This window comes from Balaenoptera physalus, assembly GCF_965194825.1.
Source record: "Balaenoptera physalus genome assembly, chromosome: 15".
In the NCBI taxonomy this organism is placed as follows: domain Eukaryota; kingdom Metazoa; phylum Chordata; class Mammalia; order Artiodactyla; family Balaenopteridae; genus Balaenoptera; species Balaenoptera physalus.
In genome coordinates, this window is record NC_138894.1 from 76367511 (window position 1) to 76382731 (window position 15221).

The following is a 15221-nucleotide window of genomic DNA, read 5'->3' on the forward strand; positions in this document are numbered from 1 at the left end:
ATGCTAATTATTTTCTCTTTAATTACTAACATTCAGAGTAAGAACTTAGCATGAGTCACTTCCAGTGGTGACAAAGAGGTTTTCCCCTTTCTGTAATTTTCTTTAACTTTTTACTATCACTTTAATGGATTTTTATTCATTGTTTTATAATCAAACATGGTCATTATTATTTTTGATGTTTGAATTTTCCCAAAGTAGGTCATTAGGCATCCCTTCAAGTTGGTCCAATGTTTTGTTTTTTTTTAAATAAATTTATTAATAAATTTATTTTTTTCTGTGTTGGGTCTTCGTTGCTGCGCACAGGCTTTCTCTAGTTGCAGCAAGCAGGGCATGCTCTTCACTGTGGTGCGCGGGCTTCTCTTGTTGCACAGCACGGGCTCTAGGCGCATGGGCTTCAGTAGTTGTGGCACGTGGGCTCAGTACTTGTGGCTCACGGGCTCTAGAGTGCAGGCTCAGTATTCGTGGCGTGCGGGCTTAGTTGCTCTGTGGCATGTGGGATCTTCCAGGACCAGGGCTCGAACCCACGTCCCCTGCCTTGGCAGGAGGATTCTTAACCACTGCGTCACCAGGGAAGTCCCCAGTGTTCTTCTGACACACTTCCTTCCTTGCTTTCTGTCACCAGCTGTCTCAGGTTAACCTTGTACTTTCCCTGGCCCAAACCTGGAATCAGCCATTTCTCCAAGGTACTCTGATTCCTTTTGGTAGAAGCCACAATCTGATGCACAGCCACTGGACTAGATTTTAGTGGATTTCAAGCTTTATTTTAAACCATAGAATCTTCATTCAAATGAAATCTGTCTCCGGAGCTCACAGTGTAATATAAAGCTTCATCTCTTGAGGGATGTCCTCAGAATCTTAGACTCCACAGGTCACAGAAACTCTGGACTATGGAATGGCCACATTCTCTTCCAGAGCTGTTGCTCTGGATTCCAGTTTGAGGTTTCAAACCCCACCCACAGGCCCTGCAGCCTTTTGTCATACTTCCCATTACGTACTTCCTTCTCACACTGTCTGACCATGCAGAGGACTGGTCCAGCTAGGAGAGAGCCCTGGAGACACCTTGGCAGCAGCAGGAACAGCCTGGAGCAGAAGACCACTTAAGACCTCTGCTGCCTCAGAGATAGGAAACAACACTTCAGAAACAATTTGGGACCACAGTTACAGAGTATCTGCCATAGACTGAATGTTTGTGTATACCCACCCCCCAGCCCCACACTAAATTCATGTGTTGAAACCTAATCCCCAGTGTGATGGTGTTTGCAAGTGGGGCCTTTGAGAGGTGATGAGGTCATGAAGGCAGATCCAGTCCTTGAATCTCATCTCTGTCTACACTCATTCCCTTGATGGTCACATCTGGTTTGTTTTTAAAAATCTACAAGCTGAAGACTTTCAAATTTATGTCTCCAGTCCCAACCTTCCCTCCGAACTTCAGATTAGTGTATTTAACTGCCTACTTGACATCACACGTCCAAAATCAAATTCCCAAACTTCTGCTGCACCCCACAGGCTTCCTCTAAATCAGTATGTGACAATTCCATTTTTCCAGTTGCTCAAATAAAAACCCCGGCGGCCAACTTGACACTTCTGTCTCCTACACCGTATATCTAATCCATCAACAAATCCTGTCACTCATATGTCACCTAATCAGTGAGGTCGCTCTATGTAAAAAAGCAGTACACACACACAGTCCCTATTCTCCTTACTCGGCTTTATATTTTCCTACAGCACTTATCACCATTTAATATTATTTTTGTACTTGTTGATTTCCTTATTGTCTATCTTCGTTCACCAGAATGTAAACATCTTAAGATCAGGAATTTTGTCTTATTCACTCACTGCTGTAATCTGGTGCCTAAAACAATGCCTGCTGCCTCTATCAAATATCTGTTGAATAAATGAATGAATAAATCTGAGAAGAGAGGCACCATACAAATGCTAAATTACTGGGAATTCCCTGGCGGTCTAATGGTTAGGACTCCGCGATTTCACTGCCAAGGGCCCAGGTTCAATCCCTGATCGGGGAACTAAGATCCCACAAGCCGCGAGGCATAGCCAAAGACAAGACAAACAAACAAAAAACAAATGTTAAATTATTAATAAATATTTACATTTAAATGGCAAACAATGGTAAATATTTGTGTATTGTTGATTGTTTCGGGCTTCAGAACTTATGATTACTTTTTAAAAGAGATAGCATGTACACTGTTTCTTGAAATTCTTGAATGGACTAGAAAGGAAGCAGTGGCTTTCTAGTCTCATTACTTCAACCTGCATCCACGTGTTATTTACACCTCATACTTCGTCGGCAGTTGGTAAGTGTTAATTAAAATGTTTATTAATACAGATGTAATTCATGATCTGGGGTGTGTATGTTTGCCTGAATTTACGTAATGGGCCCTCTGTGCCTTACTAAAGTGAAGAACAATTAGATCATCCTGGAAGCCCAAATGGAAAGGGTATAGTCCTTATGGGAGGGGCACTCATCCTCTTTCTGCAGCTGGGAGAAGGTACAGCCGTTTAACCTAGATTCTTAACCCAGGGAAGTAGATGGAGGAAAAGAACAAATCTATTGAACATCTACTCTGGTGGGGCTTTAGCCGCAGTGTCTGTGTTGCATTGGCAACACCGCATCCCCAGCTCTCAGCACTGGGCTTCAACCCCGAGGAGCTGGATGCTGTTCCCCGCCTCCTCTGTTGTGTTAAGAGGCCCCTGACTGCCCATTGTCCAGCCCACTGTCCTACCTATGTCCTGCCTGACCTACAGTTGGGAAGTACAGCCACCGTTCTTGTCTACAGCGTCAGTGATTCTGGCTCCCTGACGTGTCCCAGGGGCCCGGGAACATGGGCATTTGAGGAGGGAGACTCTGCTGGAGAAAGGCTGCAAAAAGCTGGTACCTTCACAAGCTCAGACACCTGCAGGCAGATGGGACAGCTTCAAAATTGGGTCCTCTGCTTCAACAGCTTAGTATTACAGCAAAAACTTCCTGAGGCAGCAAGACTAAAAGCTGGCAGGACCTGGGGGCACCAACCAGATTCAATCTGTGAGCAGTGGGCATCCTCGGGTTGGCATTCAGTGCCTTCCATTGTCTGGCCTCGCTCTCCTAATTCAGCCCCATCTCTCTTCACTGGGGTCTGCCCTTTCTGGAAGAGTATCAGTTACTTTTTGGATGAAGTCTCTCCTGACCCTACACTCCCCATCCTACCCCACTTCTCCCTTCCACAGATTCCCTTAAGAGCACCTATTATGTTTCCTGCACCCGGATCACTGGTCTGCCTCCCTGCTGGTATCTAAGTCCCCTGAGGGCCAGAGCTTCTGAATCTCTGTATATTTCTCCCCCCCCCCCCAGCAGGAGCTCCTAACACAAGGCAGCTGCCCCACTCACTTTGACAAATATGAACTGAGCACCTTCTGTACTAGGGAACCCCGCTCCAGCCATTCTCCGTCTCTTCAATCCTACCTCCCCTCCCATGTCTACTTGAGACAGGGAGAGTGGGAGGAACCAGGAGAAGAATAGAAGCAAATGCAGAGAGGTGTTGAAAAAAATGAGCAGTGAGCATCCTTCTGGGGCTAAAGTGTGTGAAGAAATGAGCGCAATGACTAGAAAGGATGCCTGGGGCCAGGTAACCAGGAAGGAAGGAACCAGGATGTCATCGTCCGGGGTTTGGCCTTGGTTCTGTGGGCAGCAGGGGAGTTAAGTGATGTGATCAGATCTCTGTAGTGGCAGCATCTGAAATCACACTGTTTTCCTGGCTAATTGGGAGAGAGGCAGGGACTCTCCCATCCCACCAAACACAACATTCCCAAGTGCCCTTCACTTGAGAAGCAACAATAGGCACTTTTGCTGCTCTACACGTTAGTGCCTGTTTATTTAGTTAACACATGTATTTGGTGTTTCTGTAATAACTGGTAAGTTCTTCTTGTTTGTTATCTTAGACCAGTCACTGCGCCTTTTTTGAGGGGGAGAAAGGTAAGGAGAAAAGTATCATTGAAGACTTTGAGAATCTGCTAAAGGCTATGGCTTAGCTTTTCCACCAAATGCACATATGCCCATCAGAAGCAATTTTACCTGGACTTTCCAGTGGTTCTCAACCTTGGCTGCACATCAGAATCACCTGGGGAGAGCTGTCAACCACTGGTGCCTGCCTCCCACCACCAGAGGTTTTCATTTAATTGATCTGAGTGCAATCTGGATTTCTAAACTCCCTAGGAGATTCTAGTGTACACTCAGGATTTTACATTATTGGGCTAGGGATCTGTGGACTCCGAAATAAGGCCTCTACCTTAGACCATAAGTTCCAGGTGTGTCCATTTAACTTTGACGGTGAGTAGCACCTACCTGTGTAGGCAGGGGAGGGGAGAACGTAGCCAGTTTGAAAGAACGAGAAAGTCTTGAAGCTGTAAGCAAAGAGAGGAGGTGCTCACATACATTCCAGAAGGCTGCAGGACGCTTAGCAAAAGAGGGGCTGAAACAGCAGACAAAGAGCAGGAAACTTAATTGCCTTCCTGACAGATGGATGGAAGGCCAGCAGACAACACCTTCCCACCCACGCACTGCACCTCTCCCAAAGAGCTGAAAACATTATCGAGGGGCTGGCAGAGTCAGTCTTTGGGGAAAGCCAACCAGTTAAACGTGTGGTCTGGTTGATGGGTGGGGAGAGGGTAGCAACTGTGGGTGCTGAAATAAAGCGGCCGTGAGGGTGTGGAGGTTTGGCGTTGAGGGGCTGGAGGAGAGGAAGATTGGGGGCATGGTCAAGGAGAGGCAGTCCTGGGGTGGGCGGGCCTGGGCTGCACGGCGGCAGCAGGAGAGGCGGCTGCGGTGGAAGGAGAACTTGGAGCAAGGCCCAGCGCCACTAGCCACAGGACCCTGCCCAAGGACCTGGCCTCAGTTTCTTACCTGGGACTTGTGTGACGATCACTTCAGAGGAGCCCGCAATCTCAGATGATTATCGTCAGATCAACTCTAAAGCTTTTTTCACTGTGAGGTCCCATGAGCCTAGGAAAGTTCCCTCTGCAAATGCTCTTTGAGGTTTTCAAACCTGGTATCCATCAGAATCACCTGCGGTGCTCACCACCCAATAACACAACTCGGTGAGGGATGGGAGGGCGGTCCCCAGGTAGTTTATAATTCTCACCTGGTGCTTCTGATGCTTGTGCTTTGGGAATCACTGTTCTAGATCATGGTTTCTCAACTCCTGGGGATCTCGTCAAGGGGCAGATTCTCAGCCGGGAGGTCTGAAGCGAGGCCTGAGATTCTGTGTTTCTAACAGACTCACTGATGGTGCTACTGGCTGTACATCCTTGCCACTCAAAATGTAATCCAGCCAACATCCCCAGCAGCTGCAGCAGTAACATTTGGGAGCTAGTGAGTAATTCAGAATCTCAGACCCCACCCTAGACCCACTGAATCAGAATCTGCAGCTCCAAGTGATTTGTATGCATATTGAAGTTTGAGAAAGATTGTTCTAGAAGAAGTGACTTCCTGATCAGGGAACCAAGGTTGAAACTTGGGAATGGTAAGACAAGACTTGGTTCCTTAAAATAGAGTGTAAGTTAGAGAAAGGTGAGTATTTTCATGTTTTAGTTACTGCCATATTTGTGGGCCTGGCACATAGTAGGTGCTCAATAAATATTTGTCAAGTGAATGGATGAGGTAAGAGTCCAGTTTCTAGGGCCAGGGTATGAGGCTAGAGTGGGGCCAGTAACCATCATGACTAGATGCCAACTTCTAGGATCAAGGTCTTTCTAGCCCTCTGCCCAGGACAGGATTGGTCCTGATGTTGGCCCAGAGTAGAACTCATGGCCATGTGAGGTAGGAGTGTATTAAATTGTCTCATCTGTGAAGATTAAAAGGCTATATGGAAATGTAGCCAAGAAATACACTGGTGTTCTCAAGTAGGTCTGCTACAAGAAGCAGGGGCTGAGCCAACCAGTGGGGTATGGGTGGCCAAAGGAGCCACAGCTCCAGAAATAACTCATCTGGTCTGGAGGAGGGATTCCATGAAGCTGCCTCAAGCATGTACATAAGGGGTAGAATTTAATACAGTCAGCATCAATTCTAATACTCCCCTCTTTCCTCTGTTTAAAACAGATGTCAGGGGCTTCCCTGGTGGCGCAGTGGTTAAGAATCCGCCTGCCAATGCAGGGAACACAGGTTCGAGCCCTGGTCCGGGAAGATCCCACATGCCACGGAACAACTAAGCCTGTGTGCCGCAACTACTGAGCCTGTGCTCTAGAACCCGCGAGCCGCAACTACTGAGCCCGCGTGCCACAACTACTGAAGCCCGTGCACCTAGAGCCTGTGCTCTGTATGCAACAAGAGAAGCCATTGCAATGAGAAGCCCGCGCACCACGACGAAGAGTAGCCCCCTGTCACCACAACTAGAGGAAGCCCACACACAGCAACAAAGACCCAATGCAGCCAAAAATAAATAAATTAATTAATTAAAAAAAAACAAAACAAAAAACAGATGTCAGTAAGACCTAGCCCAGGATCAAAGGCAACCAGTATGGCTCTTGTGGGTTGGGGAAATATTAAATCCTACAAAGGACAAACAGTGTTCATTATTAACTAGCCTTAGAGGAACAGATAAGTAATTCATAGCTGAAGTGATTTTATTGCTAGTCTTCAGGGATGCCAGTCTAGAAGAGAAAGTGTTTCTCTTTGTTTCTCCTATGTGTAGCATTATCCAAACTTTCTGCATAATCCTGACAATAGAAGTTAGGATTTCAACCGAAGTAAATCCATTCTCATCCTGTCCTAGGAACAAATTGGGCTGAAGATTTCTGACAGACTCTTCAAAACACCAGGCCCTTTTTCCTAATGATTATTTTAAATATACTGTGAACATGAAAGAATGCCTTCTAAAGCAGTGTCATTTTTATCATCAATTTCATTTGCTTGATTCCTGCAAGCGAACCAAGTAGTAATTGTGCATTCCCAAGGGCTTATCTACCTTCGCCTTGGACTGGGGTCCACGTTTAAGGTAAAATGAAATGACCACGGTAATGGCCATACCAGTCATAGCAAAGTTTCCATGAATAACTACTTTCAAAGGAACAATAATTTTCCATCATGGCTTCCTCCCCCATAACCTGATCTTCAACGTAATTTCTAACTGTCCCAGAGAGGCAGGTCCCACAGAGGGACAATCCTGTGAATGTCTGCAATATCTCCCAGAAGGATGGTTCCTGCCCAGCATGCAGTCCCCCAAGTTGCCAGGTGCATGTGACGAGGGAACATGAACTCAAACACTGTACTCATTGCCTGCCAGAAAAGTGATTTAAACTCCTGTACTTGACTGTCCTGCTACAGACGGGTGTGAATGTATCATTGCACCTTTCTTGGCTTGTGAAAAGAATGGCTAATTAACTTTCTCAGTTGCTTTGGAATAGCATTCAATGTCAAGTTGCCATAGTTATGCATATTCTCAGTCTTTTAGAACCATTTTTGAATGGGTCTGTGTTTCTTTTTGTTGACCGAGAGAGACAGTGAATTGTCATGTCCACAAAGATGACCTAACTTGAGTTTCTGTGGTTTGGGATCCTGCCTGCCCGTGTTTCACCCTGTTTTGCCTCCAAGGCAGAAGCCTATGTCTCTAGCCAGGATATTGTGGTTAGTTTCCTGGCCTCTGACCAAGGTGGGGACACACCTGCACCCCTGAGGGAGGGAGAGCCTGTGGAGGGTTCATGAGGCCAGGGCTGAGTCACTCGGCCGGGAGACATGTCAAACGGCATTAGAACATCAGTTTGGCACTTAAGGAGCAAGTCCCCACACAAAAATTTGTCTGTATGTTAACAATCTAGTCCATTTTCAAACTAAACCAAGGAAAGGGATTAAAGTTTTGTATCACCTATTCCAGCATTGGAGTTTGGTCATGTGAAATCACCCCAAAGGAAACCTCAGCTTCACCCACAGATCCAAGGATCCCCACCTGATAATATTTCATCACAGGCTGCTCTCTACTACTCCTACACTTCACAGTCCTGTCCAAGGACCATGCAAATTCAAAAAACCTCATTGCAAGTCATCAGCTTGAATTTTTCTACCCAAATCACTTTCCTTTCTCAGAAAATTGACATGTAACTTGAATAAAATGAGCCTTCTTAAAAAAAAAAAAAAAAAAAAAGGGAATTCCCTGGCAGTCCAGTGGTTAGGACTCCACGCTTTCACTGCCAAGGGCACGGGTTCAGTCCCTGGTTGGGGAACTAAGATCCCACAAGCCGCCCGTGGCCAAAAAAACAAAACAAAACAAAAGAACTAACAAACTGAGCCTTCTTTCTCTCTTATGAAGTTCCATCTTCACATGGTATCCAATTCAAAAGAAATGTAAGTTAAACTCCAAATGCCTTAAAAATCATGTAAATCTTTGAGACATTTCTTGAAAAAATGGCCATTTTTCTCACCCAATATCCCACTCAACAGCGTACCCAGCCCATTCTCTCTCCAGAGAGTAGCTTCCCCCTTTTTCTTATGTAGATTAATTTAGCCTCTTTGATGTCTATCATCCTTGCATCCTAGCCACCATCTAATTCAGCCATAAGAAATGGGGGCACGGGTGGGGGGGAAGGGAGGGGTGGGAAGGCAAGCAGCTCAGAATCCTCCCATAGAAAGCTAGAAGGGAAGAAAGGCTGTAACAACCTCTGCCTCAGCATCTTGGTCCCAGAAGTAAGAAGAGGGAATGGGAAGGAAAAGGATGCCCATAGCACTGTTAGTACCTGAGAGACCTTCTCCATCCTCAAGACAGCAGCCTCCTGAACAGGGCTGGGTCCCAACATGTTGCCCTGATGCTCACCAGCAGGCAGAACGCAGGCAGTGAGATCCTCGGGACCCTCCACAGGGTCCTGGGACGACTTTACCCAAACAGGGGCAATCACTGCAATGTGCATATGCCTGTCTCTCTGTGAAGCAAGAGCTTTTGAAGGATTCAGACTGTTTTGATGTAACATGGTGTGCGGCCAAAAGGAAAATCAGGATCCACATCAAGCTTGATTTTCATTCCAGTAAGCCATTCCAAATGAAGGAGGCAAAGCCTTTCAAAAGTTGTCTTCTGTGATTGGGAATAATTGGGTCCAGTTTAATCTGGTGCACGGTGAAGTTAAAGAGCTACGGGACTGCTTCTAGTGTGTTTTGCAGTTTCCAGAGTTACTAATTAGCTCCATGACATTAAGGTTAATGAGATAAAACATCTATAAATCAAGTTGATGGCCAATTCAAGAAGAAAGCCCCCAACTCCTGCACCACGATGAAAACACTATAATTTCACTCTTTCAGGCTGTCCATTTGATTAAATTTGATTATGTGTGAATATATACAAATGTATAATTATAAAATTCATACTTAAAGTATAACTACCTTGCCCAAACCTCCTTTCTAAATGTATTCAGTACCAATAAGACAGTAAGTCAGTTGTTAACTATTAACAGAATGAACTGATTTGATGAAAGTTCTAGGAGTGACCCTTCCCAAAGAGCAAAAGTCTGTTATGTTAAAAAAATATGTTCCTTAAAATTTGGACATGAACTCCAGAAAATAAAATTACGGATTTTATTGACTGAAGCTATAGAGGAATTTGGGGTGTAGAGAACATTCTGATGAACCCTTTTGTGATTTGAAGGATTCTAACCCTCTGAAACTCTCTATTTGTAAATGTGGGTTTTTCAGATGGTTATGAGCCTAGGCTCCAGACTCAGGAGAACCAGCTTAACACCTTGGCTCTACCACTTACTAGCCCTCTGTCCTTGGGCAAGTTACTTAAACTTCTGTGCCTCAGTTTCTGCATCTGAAAGATGGGGATTATAATAGACTCTCTCATAGGGTTTTCGTGAGAATGAAATGTGAAAAGTCATGTAAATCATTTAGCACAGGACCTGGAACATAGTAAGCACAAAGTAAATCATGATGATTATGAGTGACGTAGGGCCTAATTGTACTTTGACTTTCCTTCTTGAGCCATTTGCAGGGAACGTAGAGCCTTGAAACATAGGTTTAGTCAGACAAAGTTCTTTGCAATTTATGATGGAGGTATAGTTGCTCATCATCAAGCTAGTTTGAGTGCAATATTTAGCAATTTTCCTTTGTCAAAGACTTGATGCACCTTCTCTTTTTTCCCTCTCAGACTCTTTTTTTTTTTTTTTTTAACTTAAAAGATTGTAAGAGTTATTGTGTTCTGGGCGTCCAGGTCCCTGGGATATGAAAAGTAGCCCAGAGTCTCATTTATATTTGATAGATGGGGCCTTGAATAGAAATGGCATTCCCAAGGGCATGTTTTGAGGCTTTGACTATACAGAGGAAATTTCCAGATCTTCTGACACTCTCTGATCCTTCTGACTGGATCCACTTCCTCCTGGAAGAGCTCGTGGGAAGCATGGTCTGGTGGGAGCAGATTCTCAAAACAACTATCTTTCTTACCTCTGGATGACCCCACTGTGTGTGGCGGGGCCGTGGTATGTGTGTGGTGTGTGTATACACTCACGCATGTCCACATTCCTAGCGTTCAAGGATATTCTCTTCAGCTACAGGTTAAAGAGCACCAGGAGTAAATGGACAAAGTATCAGTTACTGGCTCTGATGACCAGATAGTGAACCCCATTTCAGCTCTAAGGAGAGAAGAGGAAGCTGAAGCTCTGCAAAGAGCAGGGCCTTGCAACTGCAGCCCAGGTTGGCCCGGCCCAGCCCAGCCAACTTTTGCTTAGTCTTCGAAGAATACAGGCTTGTGCCTGCCTATTGCATCAGCTGCTCCCCAGCTGCCCTTCCCTGCCCCACCCTGGAAAGTGGTGAGAGCTACGTAACAGCCTGTGAGGCAACCACTCAGGCGGGGGGGGGTGTCTGGGGGAGACTGTCTCACTCCTTCCAGACAGGCCCCACCCAACAGGCACTCCTCTAATCCAAGCCCATGAAGGGAAAGCACTCATCGGGCCCAGGGTCCTCCCTGCTCTCCTGACACTGCATGCATCCCTTTCTACCTCCACCTGGGCATTGTGGGGTGACGGACAGGACTTCTGAGCCTCCTCTTTTGGCCAAAGCGGGCTCCAGAATCTCAGAATGTTAGGGCTGGAAGACTTCAGAGGGCATCTGAAACAGCATTCCCATTTTACAGATGATAAAATTGAGGCCCAGAGAAGCAAAATGACTTGCCAAAGAGCCCACAGCTGGATTGCATCAGCTTGTTCAGACTATAGCTCACATCTCCTCTCTCCTGCACAACCTCAGCAACAAAGGACAGAAGTGTTTGGACTTGGCCAATCTTTGAATGGAAGACAACACCAGAAATGAGTGCTCTGCGGTCTGTGAAGTCATGTAAGCTGGAGAGTAGGATGTTTAGGAGATTTTAAGGAGGTTGAAATCCTTTCTGAACATACGCAGAAGACTCCTTTAATCGAAGTCTTGCAGGAGAGCAGGCCAATTTCAGGCTGAGCTGGGACAGGAACAGACTGAGGAGACGGGAGAGGGGAGGGACTCAGCCTGGAGCAGTGCCAGAAAGCTTACCTGATGCCTGGCTCGTCCCCAGGCCTTCAAGCCCCCTGGACCCTGGGAAGTCCCAGGGCCACTGAGGCAGGTCATCAGGTTCCAGGTCAAACTCAACTACCAGGCCCACTGTGGGGGGCTCAGGATGGAAAAAGAGAGCAGCCATCAACCAAAGGTGTTAACATGGGAATCCAGGGTACTGGGTTGAAATCAATAACCACTGACAATGTATGTTGATTTAAAGGGTATATTAGAAGCTATAGCTACACACAAATCCACGTACATATCTTTTTAATCATTTTATTGAGGTATGATTGACACACAAAAAGCTGAAGATATTTAATGTACACGATCTGATGAGTTTGGAATATACACACATTCTTTATTAACGTGTAGTTCCACCGATGCCCAGTCCAAGAGGTATCCAGCTTCCCTGGGTCACTTGCAGCTGACACGTGCAGCCTCCCTGAGCTTAAGCTGATGAAGAATCAACATTGGCTCCTGCTCTTCCTGGGACCTTGTTTAAGAACCACCTTCTTTGGCTTTTAACCCAAGGGCTGCCAGCAACACTTGATGTCCTGCAGTTTTTAGGCTTTTCATGGACTCTGGAAACCTCATGCTGAAAGTCTCTCTCTGAGGATGATGCTGATTTGACAGATACTCTGGCTGTTTATCTGGCACGTGTGGTTTTCCTGAAGGCGATACCTCCCTTGACTGACTTCTAGAACTACCCACATTCTCACAGCCCCTCCGGACTTGAGGGCTCAGCCATGTTCTCCTGCTGACACCCAGGTCCTGAGTGATTAAAATTCTTCAACCCACCTTTCTGATTCAGGGCTCTACTTTTACAATGCAATTACCTGTCTTGAATCTCCATCATCATCTCAAAGGGGCAGGAGGCATTCTTCCTTCTTTTCAGCCTGCTGTACACAGGAGGTTATCCAGCTGCCATTTAAATGCTGGGCCCCACCAGGTATGTAGGAGACACAGCCCCACCCACTAGTAGGTGTACTCCTGGGAAAGCCCTCAGGTCCACAAGAAAACAGTAGGATAGGGCTTCACTGTGTCCATGGGCTCCCCCATTGGGCCGCTGAGCCCCTGGTGCACCTAGGAAGTCACCCTGACACATCATCCCTCCCCCTTCCTCAGAAGGATGGTGAGTAAGCAAGGCCTGTGAATTGGGCATCCCCATGTCGAGGGGCAGGGAATGCACATGAGCTCACAGGGAGGACAGGGAGATGGTCCTGTGAGCAAGAGGGTCTGGCATAGTCACAGTGGGGAAGCAGGAGACAGGAGAGGAATCAGGGAAAGGCCCGGGGGAGGAGCCTCGGGCAACAGAAGGGGGTCCAAAGCAGTGTCATCAAACGGTTTTCTATTTTTTGCCTAATAAAGTTTCACGAGTCAACTCAAATGTTTGCTCCCACTTCCTGCCCTTAAGGAAGAAGACGGTAGAGGATAGCTCGTCCAAGGATTTGGAATTTGGAAATGGTCAATTTCCAAGTATGGGAAAAATTCATGTAAAATGAGCACTCATACCCCGTCTTCATTCCACTCCTGGCATGGACAACACATTCCACAGGAGAGCTGAATGACAGAGCGTAAAGGGAAATTAGAGATGAGATCATTTCGTCAACATCCTCATTTTACAGATGAGAAAACTGAGGGCCAGAGAGGTGCTCAAAATCACTGTCAATAATTGCAGAACCGGGGCTTCCCTGCTGGCGCAGTGGTTGAGAATCTGCCTGCCAATGCAGGGGACACGGGTTCGAGCCCTGGTCTGGGAAGATCCCACATGCCGCGGAGCAACTAGGCCCGTGAGCCGCAACTACTGAGCCTGCGCGTCTGGAGCCTGTGCTCCACAACAAGAGAGGCCGCGATAGTGAGAGGCCCGCACACCGCGATGAAGAGTGGTCCCCGCTTGCCACAACTGGAGAAAGCCCTTGCACAGAAACGAAGACCCAACACAGCCAAAAATAATAAATAAATAAATAATAATTGCAGAACCGGTGAGACTAGAACTCTGGCTCTTAACTCCCAGTCCACGCGTTTTCTTCCCTTCTACCTGGGGCTAGGTTTCCATTCCAGCTGCCATGACTATTCAGGGATAAAGGTTTGCCTTGGAGCGCCCTCCTCTGGCTCTGCGCAGCCACTGGAGTAGCTACGATGATGTAGGCCTGGGTTCTTGGACTTGAAAATGCAACAGAATCACCTGCAGGTGGTCAAAACAGGCATTGCTAAGCCCACCCTAGAAGTTTCTGATTCCGTAGGTCTGGGGTGGGACCAATAATTTGCATGTCTAACAAGTTCCCAGGTGAGGCCGATCTGCTGATTCAAAGACTCATTATTGAGAATCTCTGGTGTAGGCAGAGATCTTGTGGCCCTTGCAGCAAGAATACCTGGGTTCAAGTTCCAGCTTTGCCATGCGTGTACTATAACATTGAACATGATGTTGCTTAATCTCTTGGCATCTCAGTCTCTTCATCTTATGATGGTAACTGTAATAACCACCCATCAGGTAAATGTGTAAAATACATAAATCACATGTAAAACTATATGAGGAGTACCGTACTGATGCTGTGTGAATACACAGACTGACAGATATACGACCCTTGTCTGGAGACATAGCGCTGTGGGCCAGGAAATGTCCATGGTAACTGAAGCATTCTCTTAATACTACTCAGAAATACCACAAATCCAGCAGAAATGGTGTTCATTCTTACACAAATATTGCCTGAGGAATTATTAGGGCCCAGCACTGGTTTACAAAGGTGAATGACACAGTCTCTGCCCTAGAGGAGCAACTAGGAGGAATTTAAACATGCAAATCCTAATAATTACCCTACTGGGTGATGAGCCAGGGAAGGAACCCTATGCCTTGGAGCACAGAGCAACCAACCCTGGGGAGTCAAGTAAGGCTTTGAAGAGGCAGCTGACTTTTGAGTAGGCTCTTGAAGGATGAATAGGAGTTCTTTAAGAAGAGAAGTGGCAGTGGGCACTCCAGACAGAGGAAACAGAATATGCAAAGTAGCCACAGAGGCATGAACATGTATAACATGTCCAGGGGAACAGTGTAGTTCTATGTAGCTACAGCTCAGTGGGTCTGGGAAGAATAGCAGAAGAAGGGGTTGGCAAAGAAGGCCAAGGCAAGATTCTGCAGAATCCAGGATGCCAGGCTGAGAAGTTTGGACCTGATCATGAGTCTGATGAGAAGCCATTAGAAGACAACCACCTCCTCCTTGGTGGAGTCCTTGGGAAAAAATCCCTAATGAATCCCCGAGATGAGGATTTATGAGCCAAGGGCCTTCACCACCCTCCTGAGCACCCCCAGTGTCTGTGAGCCTCGCCTGCCAGGAAGTCAAGCCCAGAAACGCCTCCTGAATTGGGCGGGGGCCCTCGGGAACCTGGAAGGCGTGAGGAGTAACGGGGCAGCCTCTTACCTCCTACCTTCATCAGATAGGCCGAATTTTCCCGAAGGTTTCCTCATTCCGTCTCCCCCCCATGGGTGTGGAGTCAGCGAGAGAACAAAAGCGTGTTGTCTCAAGCTAAGAAGTTCTGGGAGGGGAGGAGGGAGGTGTAGGCGCCCTTGGAGGTGGAAGAATGAGCGCTGATGTAATCCCGGAAAAGGTCTGTGGAGACCTACACCTGGGGAGGCGGCCCCTTACCTCACTGACCTGGCTGAGGTGTGGAGAGTTCGGGAGCTGGAAGGGGCCTGAGAGGTGGGCTCTCCCAGGTGCCTCCTTTGAAGATGAAATAACAA

General features: G+C 46.8%; 1 protein-coding gene across 2 annotated transcripts in view; it reads right to left on the bottom strand.

The window, feature by feature from the left end:
* Positions 1-249: 249 nt before the first annotated feature.
* Positions 250-15221, bottom strand: part of SLC4A1AP (solute carrier family 4 member 1 adaptor protein) — an 88849-nt gene continuing 73877 nt past the window's right edge. The window contains exons 14-15 of one of the 2 annotated variants that reach the window (XM_082427932.1): positions 4337-4395; positions 250-2912 (exon numbers count right to left, since the gene is read on the bottom strand). In XM_082427932.1, the coding sequence (XP_082284058.1) occupies positions 2790-2912; positions 4337-4395 (182 nt within the window). In that variant the 3' untranslated portion in view covers positions 250-2789. Of the gene's footprint in view, positions 2913-4336; positions 4396-5290; positions 5338-15221 lie in introns of those variants that run through there. The other variant, XM_082427935.1, reaches the window with a different exon arrangement.